Genomic DNA, 27,526 nt, shown 5'->3' with positions numbered 1-27,526 from the left:
ACACAAATAATAATAATAATAATAATAATAATAATAATAATAATGGTTCCAGTCATGACAATGAATATTTCACCTAAAGTCATTAAACCTGAATCAATGTATTTGTATATTATCACGTATAATTTGTACAGTATCACTGGATTCAATATATTTAAATTAGTCATGACTAAGAAGTCCTATTGATTTCAGCGGATCTACTCAAGTATGACTAAATCTGGATCCAATCTAGTAAGCGCTTTACCGTCCTTATGTGTACAGCAATCCTAAAAGTAGTTTCTTTTTGGAAAGACGCGACCAATTCTGCCTCATGAGCTCCGTTAAAAAAGTAAAAAATTGAGTCTAGGCCTCTCCTGTCCTTATCTAGCATTATATTACTTTACTAATCACTAGGGGTCCGCTAATCTTAATCTTGCTTTTATTGAATACTTTTTCTACTTTCTGCCTAAAGGCAGCAAAAATGTCCGACGAGGCTGTAATACTGCTGTTTTAAGCTGATGAAAAGTCAGTAGCAAATTAAATAAGCACACGCCGCAGTGAGCAAGGAACTCTGCTTGGCTGTTCAAGGCTAGCCTGCCCGTGCAATCCTCGACTCCAACGTTATCTCGCTCCCTGAGCAAAACGTTCGGCACGCAAGGCGGCGCAGGCATGCCTCGCCCCTTCCTAACTGAAGGAAGACCCTGCACATGCGCAGCAAGCTGTTCCATGGGAACGGGCATGCGCACCATAGAGGGTCTGCGTGTCTCCTAAGCAGCTCGGAGTGAGCAGGCGCGGCACTGGGAGGCTCTTCCGTAGAGCAGCGCGGGGACGGGGCCGCTGAGGATTGTGGGATATTGCGGCCCAGGCAGGCTGGTGGCGAAACGATCGTTCGGCGGCGGTTATTGCGCGCGCGAGAGAGATTCGGGGCCCTTTTCTGATTAGCCTGACGGGAAGCGCGGAGGGACACAAAAACGAGGCGATCACCCGCTTCCTCAGGGCCCTCGACCTCTCTCCCCTCGATGTGTTTGTAGTGCCGGAGCAGGAGGCAGCAGCGCGATGGCTTCAAGTAGCGGTACCGACGTGATCCAGGTCACCAACGTCTCCCCAAGCGCCAGCTCCGAACAGATGCGGACCCTCTTCGGCTTCCTGGGCAAGATCGAGGAGCTGCGCCTCTTCCCTCCCGAGTGAGTCTCGCTCGTCGTCAGCTGACGCGGCCTAATGCATCAAGGCTAGGCCTCAGGGCGGCCTAAGGCAGGCCGCGGAGCCGCGCGCTGGGGTGTGCTGGCCCCGGAGCGGGAGTGTGGGGGCGGGGAAGCGAGGAGGGCGGGGGATGGGCGCCAGGCTGCGAGGAGCTACGCGAGGGCGCTGCTCTTGCAGCCTCCCGAATCGGACGCCTTTGGGCTTCCGAAAGCACCAGCCTTTGCTGCCCTCTTCACCCACCCTCTCCCAGCCATCTTGTGTTCCCAGAAGTGCAGCCGCCTTTCTCCCGCTCGCCCCATTCCTCTGCTCCTCTAAAGGAGACAAAACCCACCCGCGGGTTACAGACTCCCGCTACCCACCCCGACAGCAGATAACAAATATATAAAAAAGCCTAGATTGGGTCATTGAAAGGGGGGAGGAATTACAGGGACACTAAAATAACAGTTGAGATACGAATGGTCTGTGAGTATCAGTTGGTCTGAGTAAGAATGTTGTATGAAAGTGGTGTATAGTTGTACTCTGTACAGCACCATGTACATTAATGGTGCTGTATAAATAATAATAATAATAATAGTTAAGAAGAAGGCCAGGAGCCCTACTCCACATATGTTTTGAGTAATTCTGGAGAGGTGGTTCCTGTTACCAGCAAAACAATAACGTTAAATGGTATTTATTTCCCTACAACTGTGCTGGTATACTGCTCTCCCACCTACCCGTCAAGTAACTAACTTGTGTAGCCTCATGCTGAGGCATCCCTAAAGCACACAGCTGAAGTTTTTTAAGTAGTTTACAATGGTCACATTTGCACCCAGCACTAAGCCAGAATTCTTGCCCCCAAACAAGCCAGGAATTGTAAACCAAGCCCTGGTTTGCAATTCAGGCTCATAAGTGATATAATAAGCAAGTAAGTTATGGAATGGATAACATACTAAGCTTTCCTTTCCTGGTTAGTTTAGCCACCCCCACTGACTGAGGTGCTAAGTGGGAGCAAACAGGCTGCATGTATTAGCATGCAGTTTGTGAATAGTAAGCCAGGGTTCCCCTTGAAGCTGATTGGTGGGAAATCCAGGACAAATAAAAGGAAGTACTTCTTCACACTACGCATAGTTAAATTATGGAACTCACTACCACAAGATGTAGTGATGGCCACCAATTTGGATGGCTTTAAAAGGGGATTGGATAAATTCCTGGAGGTGAAGGTATCAATGGTTACTAGTCCTGATGGCTATGTGCTACCTTCAGTATCAGAGGCAGTAAACCTATATACACCAGTTGCTTGGGAACATGTGTGGGAGAGTGCTGTTGCACCATGTCCTGCGTGTTCATCCCTGGCTGATGGCTGGTTGGCCACTGTGTGAACAGAGTGCTGGACTAGATGGACCCTTGGTCTGATCCAGCATGGCTCTTCTTAAAATCCTGGCTTATTATTGTGTGAAGAGGTGACCAGTAGTTATGTCAAAAGATAGCAATTTATACTTTCTGTACATTTCTTCAAACTGCAATGTGGACAAATGATTCTATTTACTGTTTTACTCTGTACAGCACCATGTACATTGATGGTGCTATATAAATAAATAAATAATAATAATAATAATTTAGGTGGTATGAATGTATAAGTTTTCCATCTAAGAGTCAAAATACATTTAAAAAAAAAAAAAAAAAAGTTCTAGAGCAGGCATGGCCAAAAAACAGATATTGTACCTTTGGGCAATTTTGGATGGATTAATGTGCATGTTATCTGCTTGGATTTTTTATTTTTTTGCAAGAATGCAGGACTAGGTGGATCTTGTGCTTTAGTGGATCAGTTTGCCTTACGTTCTTAAGCAGAATGTATCCTCAGAACCACTTAATATAGATTACTTACGTTTGAACTGAACTCCCAAGTATGCATTTTGCTTCATACATTTAAAATATGGATCACATAGAGTTTAATAAAAAGAAAGAAAATACAGTTGATCATTTCCCCCCCAATCTGGTGCCCTCCAGATATGTTGGATTACAACTTCCATCACCCCCAGCCAGCATGCTGGCTGTAGATGATGGAGAGTTGTAGTACAACAAATATGGTGGGCTCCATGTTGGGAGAGGCTGCAATAGGACCATGCAAGGTTGAAAGCCTGTCTTCTATGCTCTAGAATTCTGGTATTTGCCCTGTAGAGTATAAAAGTTCTGTTCTTAGAGCTACCATGACTAAAGTATGTCTGTTGCCACACTTCACTTCGTTAATTTTTAAGAGCCATTTCCATAGACAATGTAAGTAAATCTCAGCTCACCAAATCTGTTTTCCCTATGGGGATTAAACTATTCACGCACTTACAAATTTTGAGAAAGGAGGCAGCGGGGGAATATTATGTTAATTTCACATGCTGTATAAATATTCCAGAAGTTTTTCCAGTAGCCCAAAGTAACTGAACTGAAATATTTGGTTAGGGGGAAGTGCACTTTGGCAGGAACACTAAACGCACTTACTAGGGACTGGGGGTAAGCCTCATTAGACATAATTGATCTAACTTCTAATTAAGATGCATAGAATTGCTCCTGTTGATGTGGTATTAAATGGTATTCAAATAATTATTTGGAAATTATCATTATTTGAGTAAATGTAAATATTTTAAGACATGAGAACTGAGTAGCGTTCACTCATATTGTTAACATTTTAAGAAAAATAATTTCTTAAGCTTAAGCACACATATTTCTTGATAAACTTAATTAGGATTGCCCTGAAAGGGCCAGAAACTGTTAACATCCTAATCTTAGTACATAACAGCCCTGTTGAATCAGACAAAGGCCTACCTAGTCCACTGTTCCCACAGCGACTAACCAGATGCCTATGGGAAGCCCAGAAGCAGGATATAAGAGTGCCTTAGCAACTGGCATGAAAAGCCATACTTGCCCCTGTCACTAGAGGTGACACATAGCCATGTTGATAGTCGTCCCTATGATGGCTTATATAAAAATATATTTAATGTACCTCCTAGGGATAATAACCTGGAAAAGTTATTAGAGCTTTAAAACTGCCCAATCTGAATATGTGTCTGATCATGATGTTAGTAATTATATGAGACAGTGCATTTTTAAAAGTTAAAAAATGTTTGGCTCCATTTCTCCAATGTAATGACTCCTTGGAACCTCTGTGAGCTAAAGAAAACCCTTTTCATTCTCGATTGGGTTGGACTCCAAAGGAGCAAGGGTAGGGTGGTTGATGATGGGTTTCAGAAATCCAGCACTGAACATCCTGTCCCCATTTTGGAATCCATCCACCACTATTTTAAATGGTGAAGGAGAAAAAGTGAATTGAAAAGCGAATTTCCTAGCACTACCACTAGATGTCTTTTTTCGGCATTTAGTTGCTCAACTATTTTAAAGTATGCAATACAAAAGTGTTGGAACTTCTTTGTGTAGCTGTCCAAATCATGCCCTTATGTGGTGTGCGTACATATTTTGTGCAGTTCTATATGACTTCATTTTTAACAGTTTCTCTTGTTTCATTTAGTTGCATGTAATGGTATCCAGCACATACTAACAGTTAGGAACAGGTTGATGCCAGCCAAATTTCTTGTCGCTTGCAACTACTCGTGATTTAATGAAAATAAATAGTTGTGCAAAGCTAAAATAGTATCACACAGTTTATTTTCAGTTAAATAACTTTATTAACTATGTTGATCTTCTATCAAATGTTCTTATCTTATCATCATCATCATCATCTAATGTTCTTTTATGTTGTTTTTTTCCAGTGATTCCCCTTTGCCTGTTTCTTCACGTGTGTGTTTTGTAAAGTTCCAAGAACCTGACTCTGCAGTTGTGGCTCAGCATCTGACAAATACTGTATTCGTTGACAGAGCATTGATAGTCGTACCATATGCAGAAGGTTTGTGAATTGTTTAATGATCTATGAAGCCATAGAACAATGGTACTAAATCCTTATGTAGTTTAATAGCATGAAGTTTAGCATGTAAAACATCTAAGCTATTTACATTTTTAAAAACCCTTGGTATACTGATACCTCTAGTTTATGTACAAAAGCAAATCCAACATTTAGTTATGCAACAAAAGCTGGAACATGCCTGTCAGTCTTTTTGCAAAAAGACTTTTAGAAAACTTAATGTGTTTAAGCAGCATTATTTGATATCTTTTATTTACATCAGGCCCCTCAAGATATCTTTTAAGTAGTGTTTTGAAAATGGCATACATAAACAAATGTTGCTCTACGTTACCTGGCATAAGTTGTCATATGATTCATTCTCCCTCCTAGAGAATGGGCGGAAGTGTACTGGCAGATCCAAGGCAATGTTCTGTTTACTTTACTTGACAATTCAAAAGCATTTACTTTCATTATAAATTCTGGTACACCAAGGGTTTGATAATCTCTGTTAGTCAGAAAATATCTCCAAAGGTGCTAAATGGGCACTGGGTGTTAGATTTTATTCCGCATTTTCTTGTTCAACCTTGCTATATTTTCTAGAATTTCACTAAATAATAAACTCTTCTCTCTGTTATTTGTGTGTGTGATTTTTGTAGTGGAGAAGGCAAATGCAAAGGCCCTTCCAGATGACTGAAACAGTGGGGTCCTCTGCAGCTACAGGGGATTCTAGACATTAACTAAAGGCCAGCAAGCACTCAAGTCCCCCAAGTGTTTTCTTGGTGTAATCACTTGTTAACAACATTTTTTTCTCTCTCTCTTCTTTTTCTTACATTTTTAGGGTGTTACAGTAATTTGAAAAACAATGAGCAGGGTTGGGAACATAACTCTATAATTCTGTACCAAGAAGACTGCTCTTCTAATGAGTTCTGTTGAACTTCTGTAGATTTCATCACAACTATTTCAAAGGCACCATTAATTGATAAACTAGTAATCTTCTTAAATCACTTGATTACAATAAAATATTTTCAGTCTTACTATTCACTACTGGGCCCACAGGTTGCTAAACCTCATTGAATTCAGTGGGATTTAGCAGCCTACCTGTGTGTCGAATTACAGTGTTAAGTCTTAGTTTTAGTAACTATTTTTATGTACAAGTCTGTTTACACATTAACAAGGCAAAGGAATATGTAGTGTGCAGACCTCTCTGGGAAGACCTAGTTCTTAGCACTGGGATATTTCTAACTGAAACTATAAATACGCAACTTCTAATCTTGATCAGTTTTGAAGTGCCAAGTAGAACATTTTTATACTATTATTCCTTCCACGTTATTTTGAGTAAAATAACAATTTGAGATATATTTGAACTTGGTTCTTGCATGAACTTTGTACCTATTAGGGCCAAACTAGATGTGACAGTGGCCGTGTGTTTAAATATGGATTTCCCCCAATTTCGTGTGAAGAGGGGGATGGGTGTATTTAATTCAAAATGTGTGTATGGGTGAAGAGTGCAGAACCCTTCCTGTGCCTGCAGCTTAACCTTCTCACAATCTGTCCTCCTGTGCATTTTTCCTCCTCTGAGCTCCAATGCTGGAAATGCGCTCAGCAGAAAGGGGTTATGGAGAGGTAAGCAGCATGTTGGGGTAGGTTTCAGGGCCTCTGGACACACCCTTTTTATATGATTGGGACAGGACTGCTTCTGTCATACCTAGTTTGGTTCTTAACAGAACAGTAGCTTCTGATAGATCTGCAGAACAATGCTTAAGTATGGTAAATTTTGCAGGTTTTTAGAGGAAAAGAATTCTCTTTGTAAATATTTTATATTTTGCACTAGAATGCTAAATTAACTGATAAATCTGGCACTAAGGTGATCAATCAAATAGATCAATTGAGAATCTCCTGAGGATTGTTTAATGCGACATGAGCAGTTATTATTTGTCAAGGATTCAATTTTGGGTTTTAGGATCTAAACAGTTTTGTAGTTGGTGGGGAGTTACGATTGTGGACACAGTACTATAGCAGAACAATCCACTGTTGTTGTTCCCCCCCCCCAATGAAGTTTGACCACTTTGTTCTTGCAATTGTTCCTTATGTATGGAAGCTTTACTCTTCAGCTGTTTTTATTGCAAGAGCTCCTTTTCCGCTCGGTACTTAAGCACTGTTCAGTAAGTTTATTCAGTGTGACTGCTCATATGCATCAAGGCATATGCTTAAGTACTCTGCTGAATTTAAATTTATATTTTTTGACTATTGTGATATATTTTGACATTACTTCACTTGAAGTATTAAAATACTTTACTTCGCTGACCATAGCCCCCTGTATCAGTCACGTTCCTGTTCTTAGCGTGTTCATATATCTTGGTGTTGGCTGTTGCTTTGTGTTTTAGACTGAACACAAAGTTCACGGTAAGGCATAGTATGATAAACTTCACTATGAAATTCAAGGATTTGGAAGGAACTCAAATATTAACAATGGCTTTGGGTGGGGTTGTGTAGGTTCTTTGGTTAATGTTTGTTTCTTTTGTCTGTTTCTTTTTCTTCATTTCTACACATTCATGCAGTATGTCATGGTTCTAACAAAGCAGCAGTAAAAAACTCTTGACGCATGAAAATTAACTGGTGAGGGGCCTCATTGCTTTTTTAAAAAAATTGTAGTTTTATTTCTGAATAACTTTTTTCCTAAAAATGAGAGGATCAGATGCATGACTACTTAATGGATGCAGATCTTCTGTGAGGTGTCTCAAAATGAGAGGATTCTTAGTTAGATGCCAGAAATGTTATAGTTGCACTAATTGTGTGTAAACATAAATAATATCCTCTGAGACATAATTTTGCATGCAAAATTATCCCATAATCTCTATAGCTATGTTTATATTGATGCATTAATGCCCTGTATCTAAATGACCTTCCCCCCCTTTTCCCACCATAACTTTTGGTATTGAAATTATGACAGCTCAGTGACAGAAGAAAGATAACAGTGCTGTGTATTATACATTTGTTTATATTATCGGCACTTCTCAGTATAGGTGGAAGGAACCATTACCTTTATTTAACAGTGGTTTTTCTTTTTTGTTGTTGTGTTTTACAGTTCTTTTCCCTGGTTCAGCCTGAACTATATACCAGGCCCTGCTGAAAATACCACCCAACAGTTTTCTTCTGCAGCTTATCCAGTTTCTCTTAAGTGCCCTGTACATATTGTATGTTTTATGATGAGATGCAGTCTTTTTTAATATGTATTGCAGAAACGCTACTGGTATTTGCAAATATATAGTACAGTTGTCTTGTTGAACTCTCATATTGGGGGCTTGGGCACATTAACAGATTAATCCATACGTATAGGGCTTTTGCTGTTGGTTAAAATAACAACGATCAACATTGTTTGTTTCACGTTGGACCTTTTTGTAAGGTTGTTCTCTATTCAGGCTAGGCAGTAAAACTATACACTTAGCAGGCCATAAGGCTGCAGACCAGAAGTTTCTTCTGAAATGGCAATCTGCAGCAGCATTCTTGGTACAGTAAGCATGACACACAGTGGAGCATGTATTTTACTGCACAGGTAAGGAATGTGCCACATTTTAGGTGTTTACATGAACACATACACATGGACACATATGCAGAACCTCTATTTGGAGCTCTGTGGAGACCTTCATATCCATGTGACATGCCAGCAAAAGCCCTACACTTTTCCTTACCTGCTCTTTAAGTTTTACAAAATTGTATGGTAGGTGTAAAAGAAATCATAGTGAACTGTACCATATTATTAACCCCTAAATCAAACTTTTTTTGTCTTGTGTATCTTGATTTTTCTGTGTGCTTTATAGTGAAGCAGCCGACACGAGTCGTTGTTCATAAAACAGCTTTTGAAAGTTGAGAGCACACCCCTGGAGAACCGACTGTGCTTGCTTACGTTTGGTTCATGACTTAAAAATCGAGTACAGGTGATGAAATCTTGGCAGTGTTAACAAAACAGTAGTGTGTATTGTGCTATTTTTTATTCTAGAACTTAACCTTTTGTAGAGAAAAAGGAACAGTCAAATTTTCACACATTGAAGTTTCATTCTGAACATACAAATTAATGATAAATTATTAAGAGATCAAACATTGTATTGTAGCCAACATAAGTACTTCAGCAAACTCAGGTGGTGTTTCAGGGAGACATTTTCTGGGTGTATTTGTGTGTGTGGTTTTTTTTTAAAAGATCATTGACGAGCGTCTTCTAATGCAAAGCTGTCTCTCTGCAGGAGTTATTCCTGATGAGACTAAGGCTTTGTCTCTCCTGGCACCAGCTAATGCTGTGGCAGGTCTTCTGCCGGGGGGTGGACTCCTGCCTACGCCCAACCCACTTTCTCAGGTAAGTGTATGTGTTAGGTGATGGGTAAAAGAATGCACAGCGTGTACTGCTTCCTCTCTTTCTAGGTAGGAAGGTGTGCTTGCTGTAGCAAAATGATTGCAAGCTTTATAGCTGGACTGTGGTGAGGTAGCTCCCATTCTCCCCTTTAGCTTTAAAGGTCATACTGGTTTAACGCTTGATTTATCATAATGCTTTGAAAGATGTTTCAGGTTTTTCTCTGCTTATAAATTAACTTACAAAGTGGGAACAATTGTAGCTGCTTCTTTGGCCAGAAAAAAAAGAGTGTGTGTGTGTGTGTGTTGTTCAATTTTTGTTGCTGAAGAATTAGCTGCTGTAGTCTTCCATGTGTCCCTCCTTCAAGCATTACTGTGCTCCTTCATGGGCAGTCAGCAACGGGAATTAGCTGGCTGCAGTAATGACGGCATCAGATTCTAGGTGGGGGAAGAGGGAGTTTCCCAGGCATTTTTTTCAGAATGCTGCCCTTTTTTTCATAGAAATCAGCCATATACAGGAGTGGATTGGTATACTATCACACAGTGTAACGCCAGTTCAGGGGTTCCTTTCTTTTCACACACAGCCTCCATGATGGATTTCCTGTATTGCGACTGTATCATGGATTAAGGTTTTCTCCTTTGTAGGCTGAAGCCCTCTAACTCTAGAAGCTCCAGCATTCAAAAAGTTGCTTAGGGAGATGTTTCATTCTCAGAAAAGCTGCAGAGGAGAAGGCTCTGCCTGCAGCTCTCAGAAAACTGCTATTGGGGGGCTTCCAAGGACCTGCACATTTTAGTTGAATGTAAGTCCCACTGAGTTTGGTGGGGCTAATTCCCTGCTATGTTTACGTAAATCATAGCCTTGGAGTACTTTTGTTTTCATCCTAAAGGAGAGAGCCTTACATCCAGTTTCCAAAATACAGGGATAGCATCATCGAGGCTGTGTGAGAAATCAAGAGAGTCCTGTTAGCACCTTGGTGAAGGATGAAGCAAAGTACTGTGTTGTGATGCTCCCTCTGCCAATGCTTGGAAGGCTGGGGGGATATTTAGCCCAAGGGAACATAGTATGGGTATAAATGGGAAGTGGGACAGAGTGTGAGTGGATGAGTTGCCCCTCAAGTTATCTATAGTCAGGAGATTGAAGTTTAGCAATATCACTGCATTTGATTCTATACATAGTTGGATCCTGCTTCAGTTGTACTAGTGATTTGTTAGCCGTGTATGTCTAGTGACAGGACGCCTGACACTATGCCAGGGGTGGGCAACCTGTAGCCCTCCGCCTGATTTCAGAAGCCCTCTGTATGCAATCAGTTCGGACCTCTAGCAAAGTTCTGTCTCTTTCCTGGCAATCTGCATCATGGAAAGAGGCAGAGAGACAAGAGTGATAGAAAGAGAAAAAGCGTGACCCATCCACGTTTCAGTATGGCCCTGCCCACTGCTGCCTTGAGCACTGCTCACCACCAACATGCAGCCCCTGACAGATTGCCCTCGACAGGAAAATGATTGCCTACCTCTGTTCATGGAAACCATTTCTTGTCCTGTCTAGAACATCACAAAACCCAAGCAGCTTAATCCAAGCAGCTTCTTCCACTTGTGCAACTGTTAGCCATCCATGGAGTAGCACTGTCATTTGATTAAGTGAGCTTTACGCATCTAAGTTGTGAACTAATCAATGAATTGATTAAATCTGCACATGCATAAACCAGTGGTTCTGAATAAATAGAAAATATTGGCTGGATCAGGCCACCCCAATGATACCTGCAACATTTCACCCAAAGTGCACATTGCGATATCATACCTTGTTGGCAGGGTCTTCTATTCATCTCTGTTCATGCCAACTGTTCTCAACAGGTGAGGCAAAGACCAACAGTGGTGCCAGTGCTCGATAGCTCTGAGCCCACATTCCTGCATCTAACTCCTGTCCCCCAGAGAGTGGAGACAAAAGAAATGACACACAAATTTAGATGAGGGAAGATGAATGCATCTTCTAAAATGGCAGCCAATTCAAAACTTACATCATTTTGAAAGTCTTTCATTAATTACTTAGTTTAATTAATCAAACTTCACATTCTAATTAAGATAAACATTGTAGATATTTGAGAGGGTTCTTAGCTGAGTGTAGCTGAGGAGTTATTTGGGGTGGATCTTAGACTTTATGCTTAGCAAGCTGTGCACACACCTTGCAATCATAAAGTCCACGTTCTGTCCCCAAAATCTCCAGTTTTGTTTTGTTTTTAAAGCAGATGCATTAGCGAATGATGGAAGAGATCCTCGCCTGTGAACTTGGGAGACCAATCATTAGTAGCTAGCACAGTGACTAATGGCCTCACTCAATATAGGGCAGCATTGTTGGGGAACGGAGCATAGATCAATAGATGAGCACATGGCTTTCATGCAAAAACTCCCAACTTCAATCACTTGCAACTGCAGTTGAAAAGGATTTCAGGTAACAGGTGGTGGGAAAGACCTCAGAACTGTTAGAAACTACTCCTTTTCCTTTTGGAAATAGTGAAGGTTTTTTTTTAATGGAATTTGTGTACACAATCTGGCAGAAACAGGTATGTGTTATGAACTTATTTGCCTTGTGATTTATTTATTTTTTGCTGCAGATATTTTAACTAATTCTCTTTTCTTTGATTTTTACAGATTGGCGCTGTTCCTTTGGCTGCTTTAGGAGCTCCAACTCTTGACCCAACCCTGGCCGCTCTTGGGCTTCCTGGGGCAAATATAAACTCGCAGGTATATTGCCTGTATATACTCGCATGCACACACCTTTCAGTCTCTGGCAAATTGTCAGTTGTGAACATGAATGTAATACTTTTTTCCGCACCTACTAACATATACTGCTTTGATCCAGGCTTGAACCAAACTGTTTTTTACTTCTCTCCCCCCCCCCCCCAAAAAAAATCCAGCAAAGAGTTCAGTATGATTTTACAGTTTGAACTTTCCAGAACAGAAGTTATTCTAGACTTTTAAGGGTGCAACCCTATGCATGTTTAAACAGGAAAAAAGTCCTACAATTTTTAACATTGTAGGATGTTGCATGTTGTAGGAGGGATGCTGCGTGTTGTAGGACTTTTTTTCTGTCTGAATATGCATAGAATTCTTCCTGAAGTGATTCAGACAAACTGGCTTTTTTGGTACAGATCTCTAACTACACAATGACCTCTTTGAGCACCATTTTTTAAACATTCATTGATAGCGGGGTTCTATCTTGTTCCCTGTGCTTTTTAACATCTACATGAAACTGCTAAGGACATCTAGGCTTTTGAATTAGGTTGTCATCAGTATGCTGGTGACATACAGCTCTCATTTATCCTTTTTATCTAATTCAAGTGACGCAGTTAACTTGGTGAACCACTATTAGAGATCAGTAATGGGCTGGATGATGGCCAGTAAACAAGCTCAATCCAAGCAGAACATTAGTGAGAGATTTCTCTTGATGAAACACTTCTCGATTTGATAAATTCATTTGGTGTAAAACACTGGATAGCAGTGACTAGGCTTCTTGCATTTCTATTTGACTTTAATGGTTTTTAGTTTTATTTCATTTTTTTTAGTAATCATATCATGGATTGTATTTATTAAAAATGGAACTTACTCTTATGACCTCTCCTTTTGCCAAACAACAGTCAACTCCTGTTACTTTGTCAACATAATTGTATATTGTGAATTCTTACTCATCTTTAAGCATTTTCTCTGTTCAAATGGAATTCTGCAGGCATCCCCTTTATCTAGAGTGGGGAACTGTTCTGGCCCCATGGGTCAAATCGTCTCCTAGGACATTTCTTGGGGCTGGATGACTTCATGGGACAGAGCCTGCCCCCAGTGTCAGCTGACTCCTGTGCACAGAGAGGCATGGGGGGATGCCTGTCTGTGCATGGAGAAAGGAACAGCCTTTTGCTTCCTAGCCCTACAGAAAGGCTGCCTTTTTCTAGTGCTGAGAAGGGAAAACCCACTCTTATCTCCAATCAGTTAGCCTTTCTCTAGTATTGAGCTTTGGGTGGGGCCTAAGTGAGGGTGCGGCCTGCATCAGAAACTGGTGTGCTGGATGTGGAACGCCTGTTGTTTATAACTTTTAACAGCCTTTTCTGGCTCATTTTTTTTACAGTCTCTTGCAGCAGATCAACTACTGAAGCTTATGAGCACAGTGGATCCAAAGTAAGTATGAATCTTCATGGTTGGACTCTAATGCAGGTGCTCTTCCCACCCACTCCTTGCTCCTGGTCAAGAAATAAAACGGGGAAATAATTTGTAGGGAATCTTTGGAAATGTTGCCTTCCTGAGAAATTACGTGGTTGAGGGGGCTATTTTGCCAGTGAAGATAGTATGGTGAAAATTCTATGTTGTGATGAAATAAGGCGGCCTTCTCCAACCTGGTGCCCTCCAGATGTTTTGGCTACAACTCCCAGCATCCCTGACCATTAGTCATTCTGTCTGGGGCTGGTGGGAATTGAAATCCAAAACATCTGGAGAGCACCAGATTGTGGATGCTGTAATTTGCCTGAAAGGCTAATGCTATTTTGGGCTGCATTAATAGAAGTATAGCTTCCAAATCACGTGAGGTACTGGTTCCTCTCTATTCGGCCCTGGTTAGGCCTCATCTAGAGTATTGCGTCCAGTTCTGGGCTCCACAATTCAAGAAGGACGCAGACAAGCTGGAGCGTGTTCAGAAGAGGGCAACCAGGATGATCAGAGGTCTAGAAACAAAGCCCTATGAAGAGAGACTGAAAGAACTGGGCATGTTTAGCCTGGAGAAGAGAAGATTGAGGGGAGACATGATAGCACTCTTCAAATACTTAAAAGGTTGTCACACAGAGGAGGGCCAGGATCTCTTTTCGATCCTCCCAGAGTGCAGGACACGGAATAACGGGCTCAAGTTAAAGGAAGCCAGATTCCGGCTGGACATCAGGAAAAACTTCCTGACTGTTAGAGCAGTGCGACGGTGGAATCAGCTACCTAGGGAGGTTGTGGGCTCTCCCACACTAGAGGCCTTCAAGAGGCAGCTGGACAACCATCTGTCAGGGATGCTTTAGGGTGGATTCCTGCATTGAGCAGGGGGTTGGACTCAATGGCCTTGTAGGCCCCTTCCAACTCTGCTATTCTATGATTCTATGATTCTATAATAAGGAATGTTGTAATTAAATCCACAAAACATTTTAGCTTGCCAAAAAAAAGAAAGAATAAAAATCACTAGCCAGCTGGAGAGTTCCATTCCTCCTGCAGCAGCTCACTGTATTTCGAAGCTGGGTTTAGGGAAGGGACAGTCCCTCCCCCAGCAGCCCATTCCCTCACCTGCATGCAGTGGTGGTTTGATTGTCCTTCTGGTCTATCTTGTCTGAGCTGATGTAGTCAATTCTCGTGGACTGAAAAAATGAAGGAGGATTTGTGGCATGTTTATTTGCAGTCTCCTTGAAGGGGCTTGACAGGCTGTTTATGCTAGGACAGGGATAGGGAACCTCTAGGCAGTGGTCCAAATGTAGACCTCTGCCCCTACCCAAACCATGGCTCTTTCACCCAGGCCGGACACCCTGTAAGCATCTCAGATGCAGCAAAGGTGGCACAAGCATTTTGCTTTGCTCCTCTGCCAAATCATTTGATGAAACCTCCTACCACTGTGTTTGCCTTTACCTGCCTCGTTCAGCTGAATAGAGCATGATAAAGCATCCTGAGCTGGCTCCACCTCTTTGCTTTCCCTATAGCAAAAGCAGCAGATCTGCAAAATGTGCACTCAGAGAGTAACTTTTAAAGGGGGGGCAATGATTGGCCAGTACTGATCAGCAAGCTCTTCTTCTCTCACCCAGCAACGAGGGCTGACTGTGCTCTGTGTGTGTGTGTGTGTGCGTGCGTGCGAGAGAGAGAGAGAGTTTCCTATGGAAAGTACCACAGAGAAAAGAACATTTCGCTTCTCTAACATTGTTTGGTGACCCTTAAGGGTGGGTACAACAGATTGTCTGCATGGCGCAAGGGAAAAGAAATCTTACTGAGGGGAGGGGATTATAAGGTGACATTGGTGTAGTGCCACTGAACTCTCAGTGCCGCTGCCACGGGGAATGGGAAAAGGTGCTGTGACGAGGCTTTGGAGATGGGTTGGGAGGAAAACGAAGAGGAACGAGGAATCTCAAGCTCTCAGCATATATTAGCAAAGCAGGTCTGCTGTTTCTCATTCTGAATCAAATCCCACTGAGCTGCTGCTATTAGTGAGTTTAAATGCAGATTAATTGTTAGTCTTTTTTTACAAGAACTTTATTTTTTGCATGTGCACAGAACAGCTACTTTTGAAGAGTTAAAATGAATCCCAGTGGGTGCAGCGTAGTGTGTGTGTGTGTGTATGGGACGGAGGGTTGGTATGGGCTTTTTTGCTGCTTTTGCCAAGCAGTTCTGTAGCCATTTGGCACAAACTCCAGTGCCAGGTATGGACATCATGACAAGCTACCCTGAGAACAAGCTCTTCTCAACAACCCTACTACAAGCCATGGGTTCTCAGGGTGACTTGTTGGTTTAAAAACAACCCACGCTGAATTGCCTGCGCTGGGTTTGGACATCCATATAAGCATGGATGTCACTAAGATGGCTCGCAGTGCACTGTGTGGCTTATCATGACGTGCAAAGGCAGTCGGAGAAAATGAATGAATGAAGGGCGTACGTGTGGGTGGATGGGAATGCCTTCTCTAGGAACATTGGATGATCTTCCCCCTCTTATTCAAGTAGGCTTTTAACGTGTTATTTTTCGGCAGTTTAAACCAGGGATGGGGAATATTTTCTGATTCTGGCCCAGCCAATTGCTGTAATGTGAAGCCTGATAGCTTTCAACTGACCTTGGCAAGAAAAAGGTTCTTCACCCGTGCTTTAGGGGCAGGGGCAGCTTTGTTGTAAAGGTGGACAGGTTAAGTGAGGGGGGGTCCCCAGAAGCAGGGGAGCAAAGGGCCACGTAGCCCATTGTCCTTGCAACAACCCTGTGAGATGGGCTAGGCTATTTCACTCAGTGAGCTGAGTGGGGAATTTTTACACTCCTCTAAACGATGCTGCAAATTGATGACATGCACATCTCTATGCGTGCAGAAATTCTTTTTATGGGTACATAAGACTTCTTTTGGATCACATGCATGTAGCTGAAAGCTGAGTTAAGAACAAATTTCATACAGTTACTCAAATTGCCACCTTGTTTTCTAGTCCAACTCTTGTGCCTTTAACCAGATGGAAATTAAACTCATGAAGCTTTTCCTGGCACAGAATTAAAGATACACACACATCGTAGAATTGCCAGATCCACATTTGAGAAGGTTCCTGTGGTTTGAAGAGAGTAGCTTCTGTCACTGTGCAAGTATGAGGGGGAAGAGACACACCTGTTTAAATTCTTGCTTTTCTGACTATCTTACAAATACAGCAGATCTTGAGGTCTGGACTTCAAAGTATCTAAGGCTGGGCCCCCAGCATGGTGCCTGTGGTCACCTCCCATGGTGCCCATCAGGCAACCTGGCTCATAATTTTTAAAAAGTTTAAAAACACAAAAAAACCTGGTGCTGACCTCGAGCACCATCTTTATTTCTAATGATTCCTCTAGCCCCCAGAAATATTTAAAAATAAAAATGGGAGGCCGCTGGAGCACAGCTCTTCATTTTGAAGATGATGAAGAGCATCCAGGAAATGCGGTGTGTGTCTTGTCTGTATGAGTGTGTGTATGAGAGAGAGTTTTTCTGAGCATCACCAATTTTGACTTCTGTGAAATGGATATTTTATTGTGCTTTGTGTGGGAAATATGTAAATTGACATTTGGGGGTAAGACACTACAACTGTCTTCATAGTTTTCTAGCCAAGTTACATATCTCTGAGCCTCACCCGTTTGCCTTCTGTGAAATGGGTGTTTGTACAGAAAGCTGGATTCAGAAGGGTGATTTTGGGCTTGGAACTCAGACCAAACCTCTGCCTTGTAGTTAGGTTATGGGACACATTACTTTTTTTTTTTAGCTTCACCAGTTTACCTTTGGGAAATGGGTGTTTTGTGACTGGCCATGCTCCCATGGTAGCCATTTTGGGAAAGCGAAACCCTCAAAATCCCAAATGTACCTACCACCCCAAACAGGTTAGGGACTCCTGCTGTAGGGCAGCAAGAAGTAGGAGATAACTTTCACAAGCTGACATGACCTAACTAGCCAAATTTATTACAAATGGGCTGTTCCATCTAGGCCCTTTAAGGGAAGCCTAGTAAAAAAGAGACTTTCAAAGTGGGCAGTCTTTGGTTTTTCTTTCTCCTTTTTACGTTCGCATTGGTGTTATTTCACAAATCTAGAAGTGAGAAGGTTCCTTCACCTAGCTCAGGCCATTTCCTTTCTTACAACTCTTCCACTTCCTGAAATGAAATCCACAATGGTTTCCTTACAGTGCAATCCTACCCAAGTCTGCTGGGAAATAGGTCCCATGGAGTTGATCGGGCCTTATTCCCAGGTAACTGTGGATAGGATTGCAGCCTTGTGTTTCTAATAGTTTGTAATGACCTGACCGAGATTTGTTAGTGGCAGTCAGCTACTTAAAGATAGTAAACACAAATACAGTATAATTCTGAGTGCCAATATAATAAAATAAATTCTGGGTGTGCTAAGAGTTCTTTCTCTCTCTCTCTCTCTCTCTCTCTCTCCATTTATATCCCGCCCTATATCATTAAGATCTCAGAGTGGCGTACAGATAAAGCATACAGTATAAAACAATAAATATGCACAGTTAAAAACAAATTAAACCATGAACCAAGTTAAAACAATATATAATTTAAAAGCAGTTAAAACAATGTGCCAGTGATTTTAACCATCAAAGGCTTTGTTAAAAAGCCATGTTTTTACTTGGCGTTGAAATGCAATCAATGTTGGCGCCAATCAGGCCTCCAAGGGGAGGGCATTCCACAGTCGGGGGGCCACCACAGAGAAAGCCCTCTCCCTTGTCCATCATAATGTATATGTTGCATTCGTGAGATGTGGAGAAGGGCTCCTCCAACAGATCTAAGGTCTCGGGCAGGCATGTATAAGGAGAGGTGCTCTCTCAAGTATCAAGGTCCCAAGCCGTTTAGGGCTTTAAACGTCATGACCAACACCTTGAATTCCGACTGGAAGCGTATAGGCAGCCAGTGCAGTTCCTTTAAGACTGGTGTTATGTGTCTCTGTCAGCCATCTAGCTGCTGCATTTTGCACTAGCTGCAACTTCTGCGTCGTCTTCAAGGGCAGCCCCACGTAGAATGCATTGCAGTAGTCTAATCGGGAAGTTACCAGTGCATGCACTATTGTGGCTAGGTTGTCCCTGTCCAGGAAAGGCCGTAGCTGGCGGATCAGCCAAAGCTGACCCCAAGTACTCCGTGCCACGGAGTCCACCTGGGCCTCCAGTGACAATGATGGGTCTAGGAATACTCCCAAGCTACAAAGCTGCTCCTTCAGAGGGAGCACCACCTTTACTCGTATAAAAACAGGATGACTTCTTTGATCAAGTTGCTTGTACGACACTTGTTTTTAAAAAAAGTTAATTGCACAAGTATCATATACAGAAATAAGGTGCAAGATTCCTGTTTGTTTCAAGTAAATTAAATATTGTGTACTTCAGGAAGAGCTCTGTCGTATCAAAACATTTTTTTTCCTATCGCTTACAAAGTGGCTAAACATTGCTAAGCATTATACTGATATTAAAAAATAAGGCTACAATCTCATAGAGAGCATACAGAAAGAAAAAAGGAATGAGGAGGGAAGAGGAAAAATATATAAATTCAAGTACCAGTTTTTAAAGTTAGGTGGTCGCTTTTATAAAGCTACATATAACACGGAAGCTACTATCTACAAAAAAAGATAATATTAGTCCTCTTTTGGATGGACCTAAAGCCAACTATTTATTCTTTTGGTTCTTCCAGGCTGAACCATGTAGCTGCCGGCCTCGTTTCGCCAAGTCTGAAAACAGATACCTCCAGTAAAGAAATAGAAGAAGCCATGAAACGAGTACGAGAAGCACAATCTCTGATCTCTGCTGCTATAGAACCAGGTAAACTATTCTAAAATGTCTTCTAAATAGTTTTGTATTCAAAAAGAGTGGCGATGATACCAAATTATTCAGAATGTACAAATAAAAAAGGATTGTGAAGAGCTCCAAAAAGATCTCTGCAACCTGGGTGAAAAGACATTAAAATGGCACTTTACGCTCTATCTACAAAAGATGGGCATTGGGCAAATTACTTTACTTTCATAGTTAACCTCATAAAATGTCGTGGCTACTGGTCATAAGCCCCATAAGAAGAGCCATGTTGGATCAGACCAAGGGTCCATCTAGTCCACTATTCTTATATGGACGTATTTTAAAGACATTCCCTTTAGATGAAAAAGGGAAGCCTGCAAAACATATTGCACAACAAATAGACACAAGGCCTAACTCTAAGAATGAAACGGCAGTGTAAAAATTACTCTTATTTAGCTGTAAATGACTATATTTTAAGGGCCGGATTTGTGCTACTGTTTAGGAAATATATGAAAACGTTCTAATAGAAAATGTGATTTAAATCGGCCTTTCTTCCCACTTCTGATTTAAAAAATGAATTTTCAATAACTTTGATTTAAATAAATCCACTCTGCTTCATACAAATCTATGGAGCAATCACACTGATTAGGGAGCTCTGGCAACTCCCCTGTAAGGAAAAATTACAACGTTTGGGGCTTTTTATTTAGAAAAATGGTGAGAAATGGGGACATGATAGAAGTGTTTGAAATTATTTGAAATTATGCATGGTTTGAAGAAAATGGATAGAGAAGCCTCCCCACCCACCCTGGATCATCCATTGAAGCTTAATGATAGGAGATTCAGGACAACCAAAAGAAATTACTACTTCGCACAGTGATAGTTCAAATATGGTATTTGCTACCACAAAATGTAGCGGCGGCTCTAAAAGGGGGGATGGACAAATTCATTGAGAATACAGTTACTGTCATGAATGGCTGTAATTACCTCCAAATCCGAAGCAGCCTGCCTCTGAATGCCAGTTGCTGCAGCCCAACAATGGGAGAGGGCTAGTGCCTGCATGCCCTGCTTGTGGGATTCTCATAGGCATCTGGCTGGCTAGGGAGACGCAGAATGCTAGACTAGGTTTGCTCCCAGAGGGCCCTTCTTACATTCTTAGTGCCATGCAAATCGTTAGCTTACGGGCTTAGAGGAGAGAGAACTTCTTAAAACACCTTCCTCGTCTCTTCAAAAACCCACTCTAAACTATAATTTTCACAATTGGCTTGAAGGATTCAGACACAGAAATATATTTGTTTTTTGTCACTTACAGAATAGTCAGAAGTACTCCAAATCTGCTTTTCAGTTGCAGATTTCCATAGAAAGGGCCCAAGAAGGTACGCAGCCAAACTTTTTGTAGATGTTGTGTGACGTCTAAAATATTTTAATTGCAGATAAAAAAGATGATAAAAGAAGGCATTCAAGATCCAGATCACGTTCAAGAAGGAGGAGAACTCCATCTTCTTCTAGACACCGGTAAGAGTCTTCCAAGATTTAAGTGTGTTAATTTACAGTTCTATGTGTGTGTCTACACAGAAGTAAACTGTATTGAGTTCAGTGGGGCTTACTCCTAAGTATGTGTATAAGATCGCAGACTTAGTGTTACATCCAGGGTTAGTCTACTTAGAGAAGATCTATTAAATTATATTGCACAGAATTTTTTCTCAAGCCTTCATTTTATCTACAGTTCAGCATTTATTAAGCTTCATTTAATATTAAATGGATATTAATTTTAATATTAAAGCTAGAATGGTTGGATACTGGAAAGTGTTGCATAGAAAATCTGAGGAACTTCTATAAATTTGAAGTATGGGCAGTTATTGTGAAAGTAACTTCTCTGACTTTAGACTCTTTATTTTTCATGCATCCATATTCTTTCATTTTCACATATCAGAATACTAACCCCTTTAATTATGCAGATGTTCCTATCTGTTTTTCTGCTAGCAATTGGAGATAGGAGGGTAACGCATAGTAGTGAAGCCCCATCTCCTGATCAGAGGGGGTCATGTTTGTCTCCTGTCGTTTTCCTGCCACTCACATCCCAAATCTAAGATTTTATCAGATAGTGGTCATATATATTCAAGTGTATCTCCATAATGATTAAAAAACCCTGAGTGCCAAGATTCCCAAGAATCTATGCTCAGCACATGGAAATGTAAAGCCCCCTTCTTTGCTTAATGCTTTTTCAGATATACATTTTGCTTGCTCACAAAATTTCATTGATACAGTAGTTCATATAATTTATTTGTTTTGTTCAATAGACGGACATCAAGAAGCCGTTCAAGAAGACGATCTCACTCAAAATCAAGAAGCAGAAGACGATCTAAAAGTCCTCGGCGGCGGCGGTCTCATTCCAGAGAGCGTGTTAGAAGGTCTAGGAGTACATCCAAAACCAGGTACTCCCTGAAAACGTTGTGAAATTCTGAAATACATTTTGTCCCGGAGGATTTCGCTATCCTAGCTATCAGAACCGTAGGTTGTATCCGGTGGTGTCCTTATGGTAGTGTCCATCCCCTGACAAGGCACAGGAAGGGGACCAGCAAAAATGGTGTCCCTCCCAGTTCCTTAGTCAGAAGCCTCTGTCGGATCAAAGTGTCTTCTTTTAGCAGAGGAATCCCATTTGATATATCCCTGTAGCCCCAAGAGCCATAAGTAATCATGGCTGGAGGGCCAGAGATGGGGAAATTTAAACCTCCCTTCCTCTGCCCACTGAAATTTAGAGATTGCTGGCAGGTGCACCCCCCAAAGCTTGCTGTTCTCCCCCCCCCCCAATTGCGGAGGTGCACAACCGTGGCCCTCAGGCCCCAGTTGTGCAGCCCTCAGAAGTGCTCTCACACCATTACTGCATATCTCCAACCACCCATCTCATTTTCAAGATTTGTGTTTTTCAGTCACTGCTAGCAACAGGAAAACAGCAACCTCTAAAACAAAATTGGTGGAGTGTTTGGGAGAGGCTTTCACCTGTCCCATCTGCAACTAATCACCAAAGATGGATGTTTTCCTGTGGGTAATGGTGAAGAAATACTGATCTTGGAAACGAGATGGGGATGCAGTAATGGTACCAGGACACCCCTGGGGGTTGCATCCCAGGCCTTGGAAGGCCTCCCCTATAGTAACCAAAAGTGCTTGATACATTGGGGATTTTTTGAGACAAAAGAACTTGTGCTTCCTTCTTGATCCTGGAGAGATCCAATCTACTTATACCTTTTAATATATCTTTGGGTTGTTGTTGTTTTTGTTAGAGACAAAAAGAAAGAAGAGAAAGAGAAGAAACGGTCTAAAACTCCACCAAAGAGTTACAGCACAGCCAGACGATCCAGAAGCACAAGCAGGTATGGTGTCTTCTCTAATCTTGTATTTACTTTTTGAGGACTAATTATGCTAACCTTAAAGGAATTGCTATCCTGGTTTATGTGAAATCTTGAATCATTTGAGGGAGGGTTGTAGCTGTTCACAGAAAAGCTTTTCTGTGAATTTCAGTGCTTCAAGTAATAACAGTAGAGTTCATTTATGCAATTCCTCTTGTTTGACAGCAAGTAAACCAGCGTTTGATCTAGACTCTGTTATTTTCTTGTATTGGAAGAAATCCATACAAACACCTTGCAATCTGAACTGAGGGTTGGGGTTGAATAGTTTCTATTCTATACGAATATAGACTTCTCTTTAATTTTTCAGGATAAACAGAACTATGTTTACTAGAAGCAGGGTTTTTTTCTGCATTTGCAAGTCTGAGATAATTCTACAGCTGTCCTGCAGACTTAATTAACTAAGTGGAAATCAGGCTGTATGCATTCTGTACTGTGAAATATTTAGCAGCATGTCACAATTCAGAGACCAAAGAGCTTTCCCAAGCCTTTCATTTAGTATCAGCCCTCCCCAGCCTGGTGCCTACCATCTGACAATTAGGCCTGCTGCCTTGGGCTGATGGGAATTGTAGTTGAAATGTCTGGGAGGGCTTCAGGTTGGGGAATGCTGGTTTAGATTATTACCTTTTTTCATTCGTATTTTACCTTCCTTCAGAAAGCATGCCTTGGGCACTAAAAAGGGATTTGCAAAAAAGAATTCTTTAAAATACCTGTTTAAGTTGCTGTAGAGAATGGGTGCATGTGTAGGAATGTTAAAATAATGTTAAATGTTGATTGGGAGAGATCTTTACTTTTATGACTAATTACTGCAGAGAAAGACGCCGCCGAAGAAGCAGGAGTGGATCCAGGTCACCGAAAAAGCCCAGGTCCCCTAAGCGAAAGTTGTCCAGGTCCCCTTCACCCAAAAGGTTTGTACATTTGAACCAATCCATAAACTGTGCAGTACTACTTCAGGGAAGGGCAAAATGACAGATTTTCAGTCTCGCCATCTTCAGTTCTCATAGTAGGGAATTCCTTGGATCTTGTGCGCACATCACTTTGTTGCTAATAAATGTACTTGTATTACCATTGGTGATACTGTTTGAGCAAATAATGGCTGATACTAGAATAAGTTCAAATAATTATGACTTGTATTAAGTGTACTTTGCTGGGACATTAGGTCAAACATGACCATAGAAATGGTAGGAGAATTGTACTTTTTCAGTCTTGCATCATTACAAGATCTTGGTTTATTTGGTGAACTTTAATCAAATTGAGAGGGAGAGGGCTTGTTACTTCCCTCTTGTTGCCTGTATGTGATATAGTTGTTGTTTACATGTGTGACTTTATGTAATTGAAGGAGGGTGGAATAGATCGGTGGTTTTTACTAAATCTGCTTATAAAATTCCATAATAGGTATGAATAATTTGTTTCTCCATCAAAATTTCTGTTCACTTCTGCTTTAAGTGTTATTAACAACAAATTAGTCTGGTAAAAATTTCTGTCTTTTGCATTTCTCCCGTCTGTGAACCAATTTTACTACAGCCTCTGTGTGCAACTTGTCCGTAAGCGTACATTGTATTTGAATTTGACTGATGCTTTTAACACTATAACATTATAGAATTGAAATATTTCAGTCTTGTTTGTTATTTAAAACACTTACGTTTTAGATATTTTAAGGATTTGCTTATGTATTTTGTATTTTAAAGAAAGTTATAATCTGCTTTAAGGTGTTTTACCCTTAAAAGCAGACTGTAAATCTATTAAATAAAAATAAATAAAATGTCTTATGACCTTAGACACAAAAAAGAGAAGAAAAAGGATAAAGACAAAGAGAGAAGCAGGGATGAACGAGAGAGGTCAACAAGCAAGAAGAAAAAGAGCAAAGACAAAGAAAAGGATCGAGAGAGAAAGTCGGAGAGCGACAAAGATGTCAAAGTATGCTTTAAAAATCTGTTTCCTCTGTGTTTGTGCAGTCCCCTACTTAATTCTAAATCCCCGAAGCCTTGAAGCATGTCTTATGTGTTTTGCTTTGTGTTTTATCTCGGCAAAGCAGGTCACAAGGGATTATGATGAAGAAGAACAAGGCTACGATAGCGAAAAAGAGAAAAAGGAAGAGAAGGCAGCAGACTCCACTTCTCCAAAACGTAAGGAGTCACCAGCTGAAAAAGGGAGTGGAGATACAAGGGAGTCCAAAGTCAATGGGGATGATCATCATGAAGAGGATATGGATATGAGTGACTGAATATTGCCTTTTGCAGTAAAACAGCAGTTGCTGACATGCGTCGGTGTCATTCCTGTGTGATTCCTTTATGCTGTACTTGTTTAACCTTTTAAGCTAGATGTACACAGCTGTAACTATTAACTGGTTGTAAAGCTCCTGATATTAAATAATTACATCAAAAGTTTTAGAGGAAGTGATATCTGGGTTTCCATTCTCGTTATTGGCCAAATTGAATTGAGTAGCCCAGCAGGTCTTATTAGCTTGGTGCTGCTTTTTTCCTTTATGAGCAAAAAGCTGCATGCATCTTTGGCAGGCATTGACTGTTTGTGTTGTATGATCTTTTTAGTAAACCAGCTCACCTACAATAGTGTTTCTAGAGTTTGATTCATTTGCGGTAATAGAGCAAAATAGGGAATGCACTGGCTGCATGTTAACTGTGGCAAGAACATCCTCATCTCCTCCAAAATATGGTGGATCTACTAAGGGTCTTAAGTGTAGACAAAGAAACTAACATTAGCTTCATCTGGAAACAAATGTTCTGATAGAGATAGATAATCTTTTTAGCCCTGTGGCTGAATCTTTTTGTTGTGGATTTGTTTGGCTTTGACAAGGTGGAAATGCACTAGCCTTTTTTGATCCTCAATGTAAGGTGAACTTTGAGTCTAAATCCTTCTCAGGTGGTGTGTTTGATTTTTGACAACTAGGACTTCTTGAGATAGTAATGAAAACTTCTGTATTCCACAAGACGAGAGAGAGTTATCCTTGTGTAGTTTTTCAGAGCCTGCATTTTATTTCATTTCGTTTGTGAGTGTAAAAACCCTGCAAAAAAGGGTAGTGCATTTTAAAAAATTGAACTTCATGATGATTTTAAAACAAGTCTACTTGATAATGTACTTGATCTCAAGTTGTATAAACTAATAAATTTGTGTTACAGTCACTGAAGTAGTAACCTTTTGCACACAGTGATTCTATGTTATTATGCAAAGTAGTTGGGCAACTTGTTCTTTTAGTTCTGGAAGTTTTTGGAGCATATACTTTTGTGCAGGTAAAAACAAAAGTAGGCTACAGTCTGTGCCATGTTGATGTACAGTTTCTGAAATTGTTTTACAAGACTTTGATAATAAAACCCTTAAATATACACTTGTATTTGTACTAAAGTGTACCTGTATCTATTTATGCTATTGACTTGCATGAAGTTACCTCACTTTTTTCCGTTTCACGTTTCCATTTTGAATCACAGGTTTAAATCTATCTAGGTACAGCAGACATTACTGGTAAGCTGATACTTAACTGGTTCTGGGCATTTTGGGGGGAGTGAGAGAACAAAACAACTCAAATGTTCTTTTGGAAGTCTGCAAAAAGAGGAGCTATCCAACATATTCTAAAGGTACTCTTATCACTAGAATACAATACAATGCTCAATTGTTCTTTGTTTTAGAAACGTGGAATAAGGATGAGATAATATCCAAGCACTGTTTATTTCTAAATGATGCCAATCTGTAAAAGAAGATCCTAAACTTTGTTCCAATAACCAGTGAAAAGCTGTTACAAGTTATACCTAGAATTAGTACCTGTATGATTTTTTTTGAATTTGAAAAATTTAACAGAAGTAGCATATGCAAATATCATTTTTTCCACAGATGTTTTTAGAATTTATGGATATGTAACTTTTTAAAATAACTGCAAAAGTATTTTCTCAATATAGTGTATATAAAGAACGTCTTGTAGCTTTCTTTCCAGAAAAATGTGAACAACCCATGCATCTCCACAAGAAAGTAAATGGAAGCTATCTGTCTCTAGAAATTTCACTGACTGTATGCTGACTCAGTTAATCTTTGCAGTCCCATTTATGCTGAGATCTCTCTGAATAAACTGGAACTCTGCTTTAGAGTTAATCCTATATGGCAATCTGCTAAAGGCTAAACTAGATTATGCATTTAATGTGCAATTGTTTTTACGTATGTTTAGTTTGATTTTTAAAAAAGCAGCCAGTGAGGGAAGTCTGAATCAGAACTGTGAGCAAAAGGGACTTATCATTTTCCTAACAACTTCAATAAAGGAAACTGATATGAGTGCGAATTTTAGATATGCAAATGCTATCCTGTATCTGTATAATTCCCATAGAGAATTTATGAAATGTAGATTAAATGAAATGCAAGAGGCTGAAAATCTACATACAGAAATATCAGCTTTGTTTCCAGAGCGGACCTATTCATGCATATCGTTGTATATAAATAACTTCTGGTATTTTTCAAGCAGTTACCTGTAAACCAAAGGTTTTTCTATATATCTCTGGACTGAAACTGGATTTCCCTTAGGTAATAGCCAATCTCTAATATACTGGACTTGAGCCTGGTTTAGACAAACAGCAGCCATCATACAAGCACCTTAAACCAATTGGTGTCACTTACAGCCCAACACCAGTCCATGGAATGTGTAAATGGGGTAGAAATTTGTGCAACAGGCACCTAACAGAAGGGTGACCATGATCAAGCAACTCATGGTAGCACACATTGATGGCATGTGTTGCTTTCAAGCAGATGCAAGGGCCTGTTGTGGTTTACA

At 40.7% G+C, this 27,526-nt stretch overlaps 1 protein-coding gene across 2 annotated transcripts; it reads left to right on the top strand.

Moving 5' to 3' along the window:
• Nucleotides 1-787: 787 nt before the first annotated feature.
• Nucleotides 788-26,099, top strand: SRSF11 (serine and arginine rich splicing factor 11). 2 transcript variants are annotated; one of them, XM_063137538.1, is made up of 12 exons: nucleotides 788-1,160; nucleotides 4,911-5,044; nucleotides 9,277-9,386; nucleotides 12,023-12,115; nucleotides 13,488-13,537; nucleotides 19,260-19,387; nucleotides 20,788-20,869; nucleotides 21,655-21,789; nucleotides 22,636-22,725; nucleotides 23,571-23,666; nucleotides 24,537-24,675; nucleotides 24,794-26,099. In XM_063137538.1, exons 1-12 carry the CDS (start codon nucleotides 1,033-1,035, stop codon nucleotides 24,980-24,982), a joined length of 1,374 nt encoding a protein of 457 aa, XP_062993608.1. In that variant the 5' UTR covers nucleotides 788-1,032; the 3' UTR covers nucleotides 24,983-26,099. The 2 variants fall into 2 exon arrangements, with proteins under 2 accessions (XP_062993608.1, XP_062993599.1); XM_063137529.1 differs by having other exon boundaries at nucleotides 789-1,160; nucleotides 24,791-26,099.
• Nucleotides 26,100-27,526: the final 1,427 nt, after the last annotated feature.

The sequence above is a fragment of the Elgaria multicarinata genome, chromosome 1 (genome assembly GCF_023053635.1).
Source record: "Elgaria multicarinata webbii isolate HBS135686 ecotype San Diego chromosome 1, rElgMul1.1.pri, whole genome shotgun sequence".
NCBI classification, from domain to species: domain Eukaryota; kingdom Metazoa; phylum Chordata; class Lepidosauria; order Squamata; family Anguidae; genus Elgaria; species Elgaria multicarinata.
This window is presented reverse-complemented; position numbering and strand designations above follow the sequence as displayed.

Excerpts from the sequence above, each read along its gene's own strand:
- SRSF11 (XM_063137529.1), top strand. The coding sequence starts at position 1,033 with ATGGCTTCAAGTAGCGGTACCGACGTGATCCAGGTCACCAACGTCTCC. Across the intron at positions 23,667-24,536 it reads AGGTCCCCTTCACCCAAAAG|ACACAAAAAAGAGAAGAAAA; the intron begins GTTTGTACATTT and ends TTATGACCTTAG. Across the intron at positions 24,676-24,790 it reads AGAGCGACAAAGATGTCAAA|CAGGTCACAAGGGATTATGA; the intron begins GTATGCTTTAAA and ends ATCTCGGCAAAG.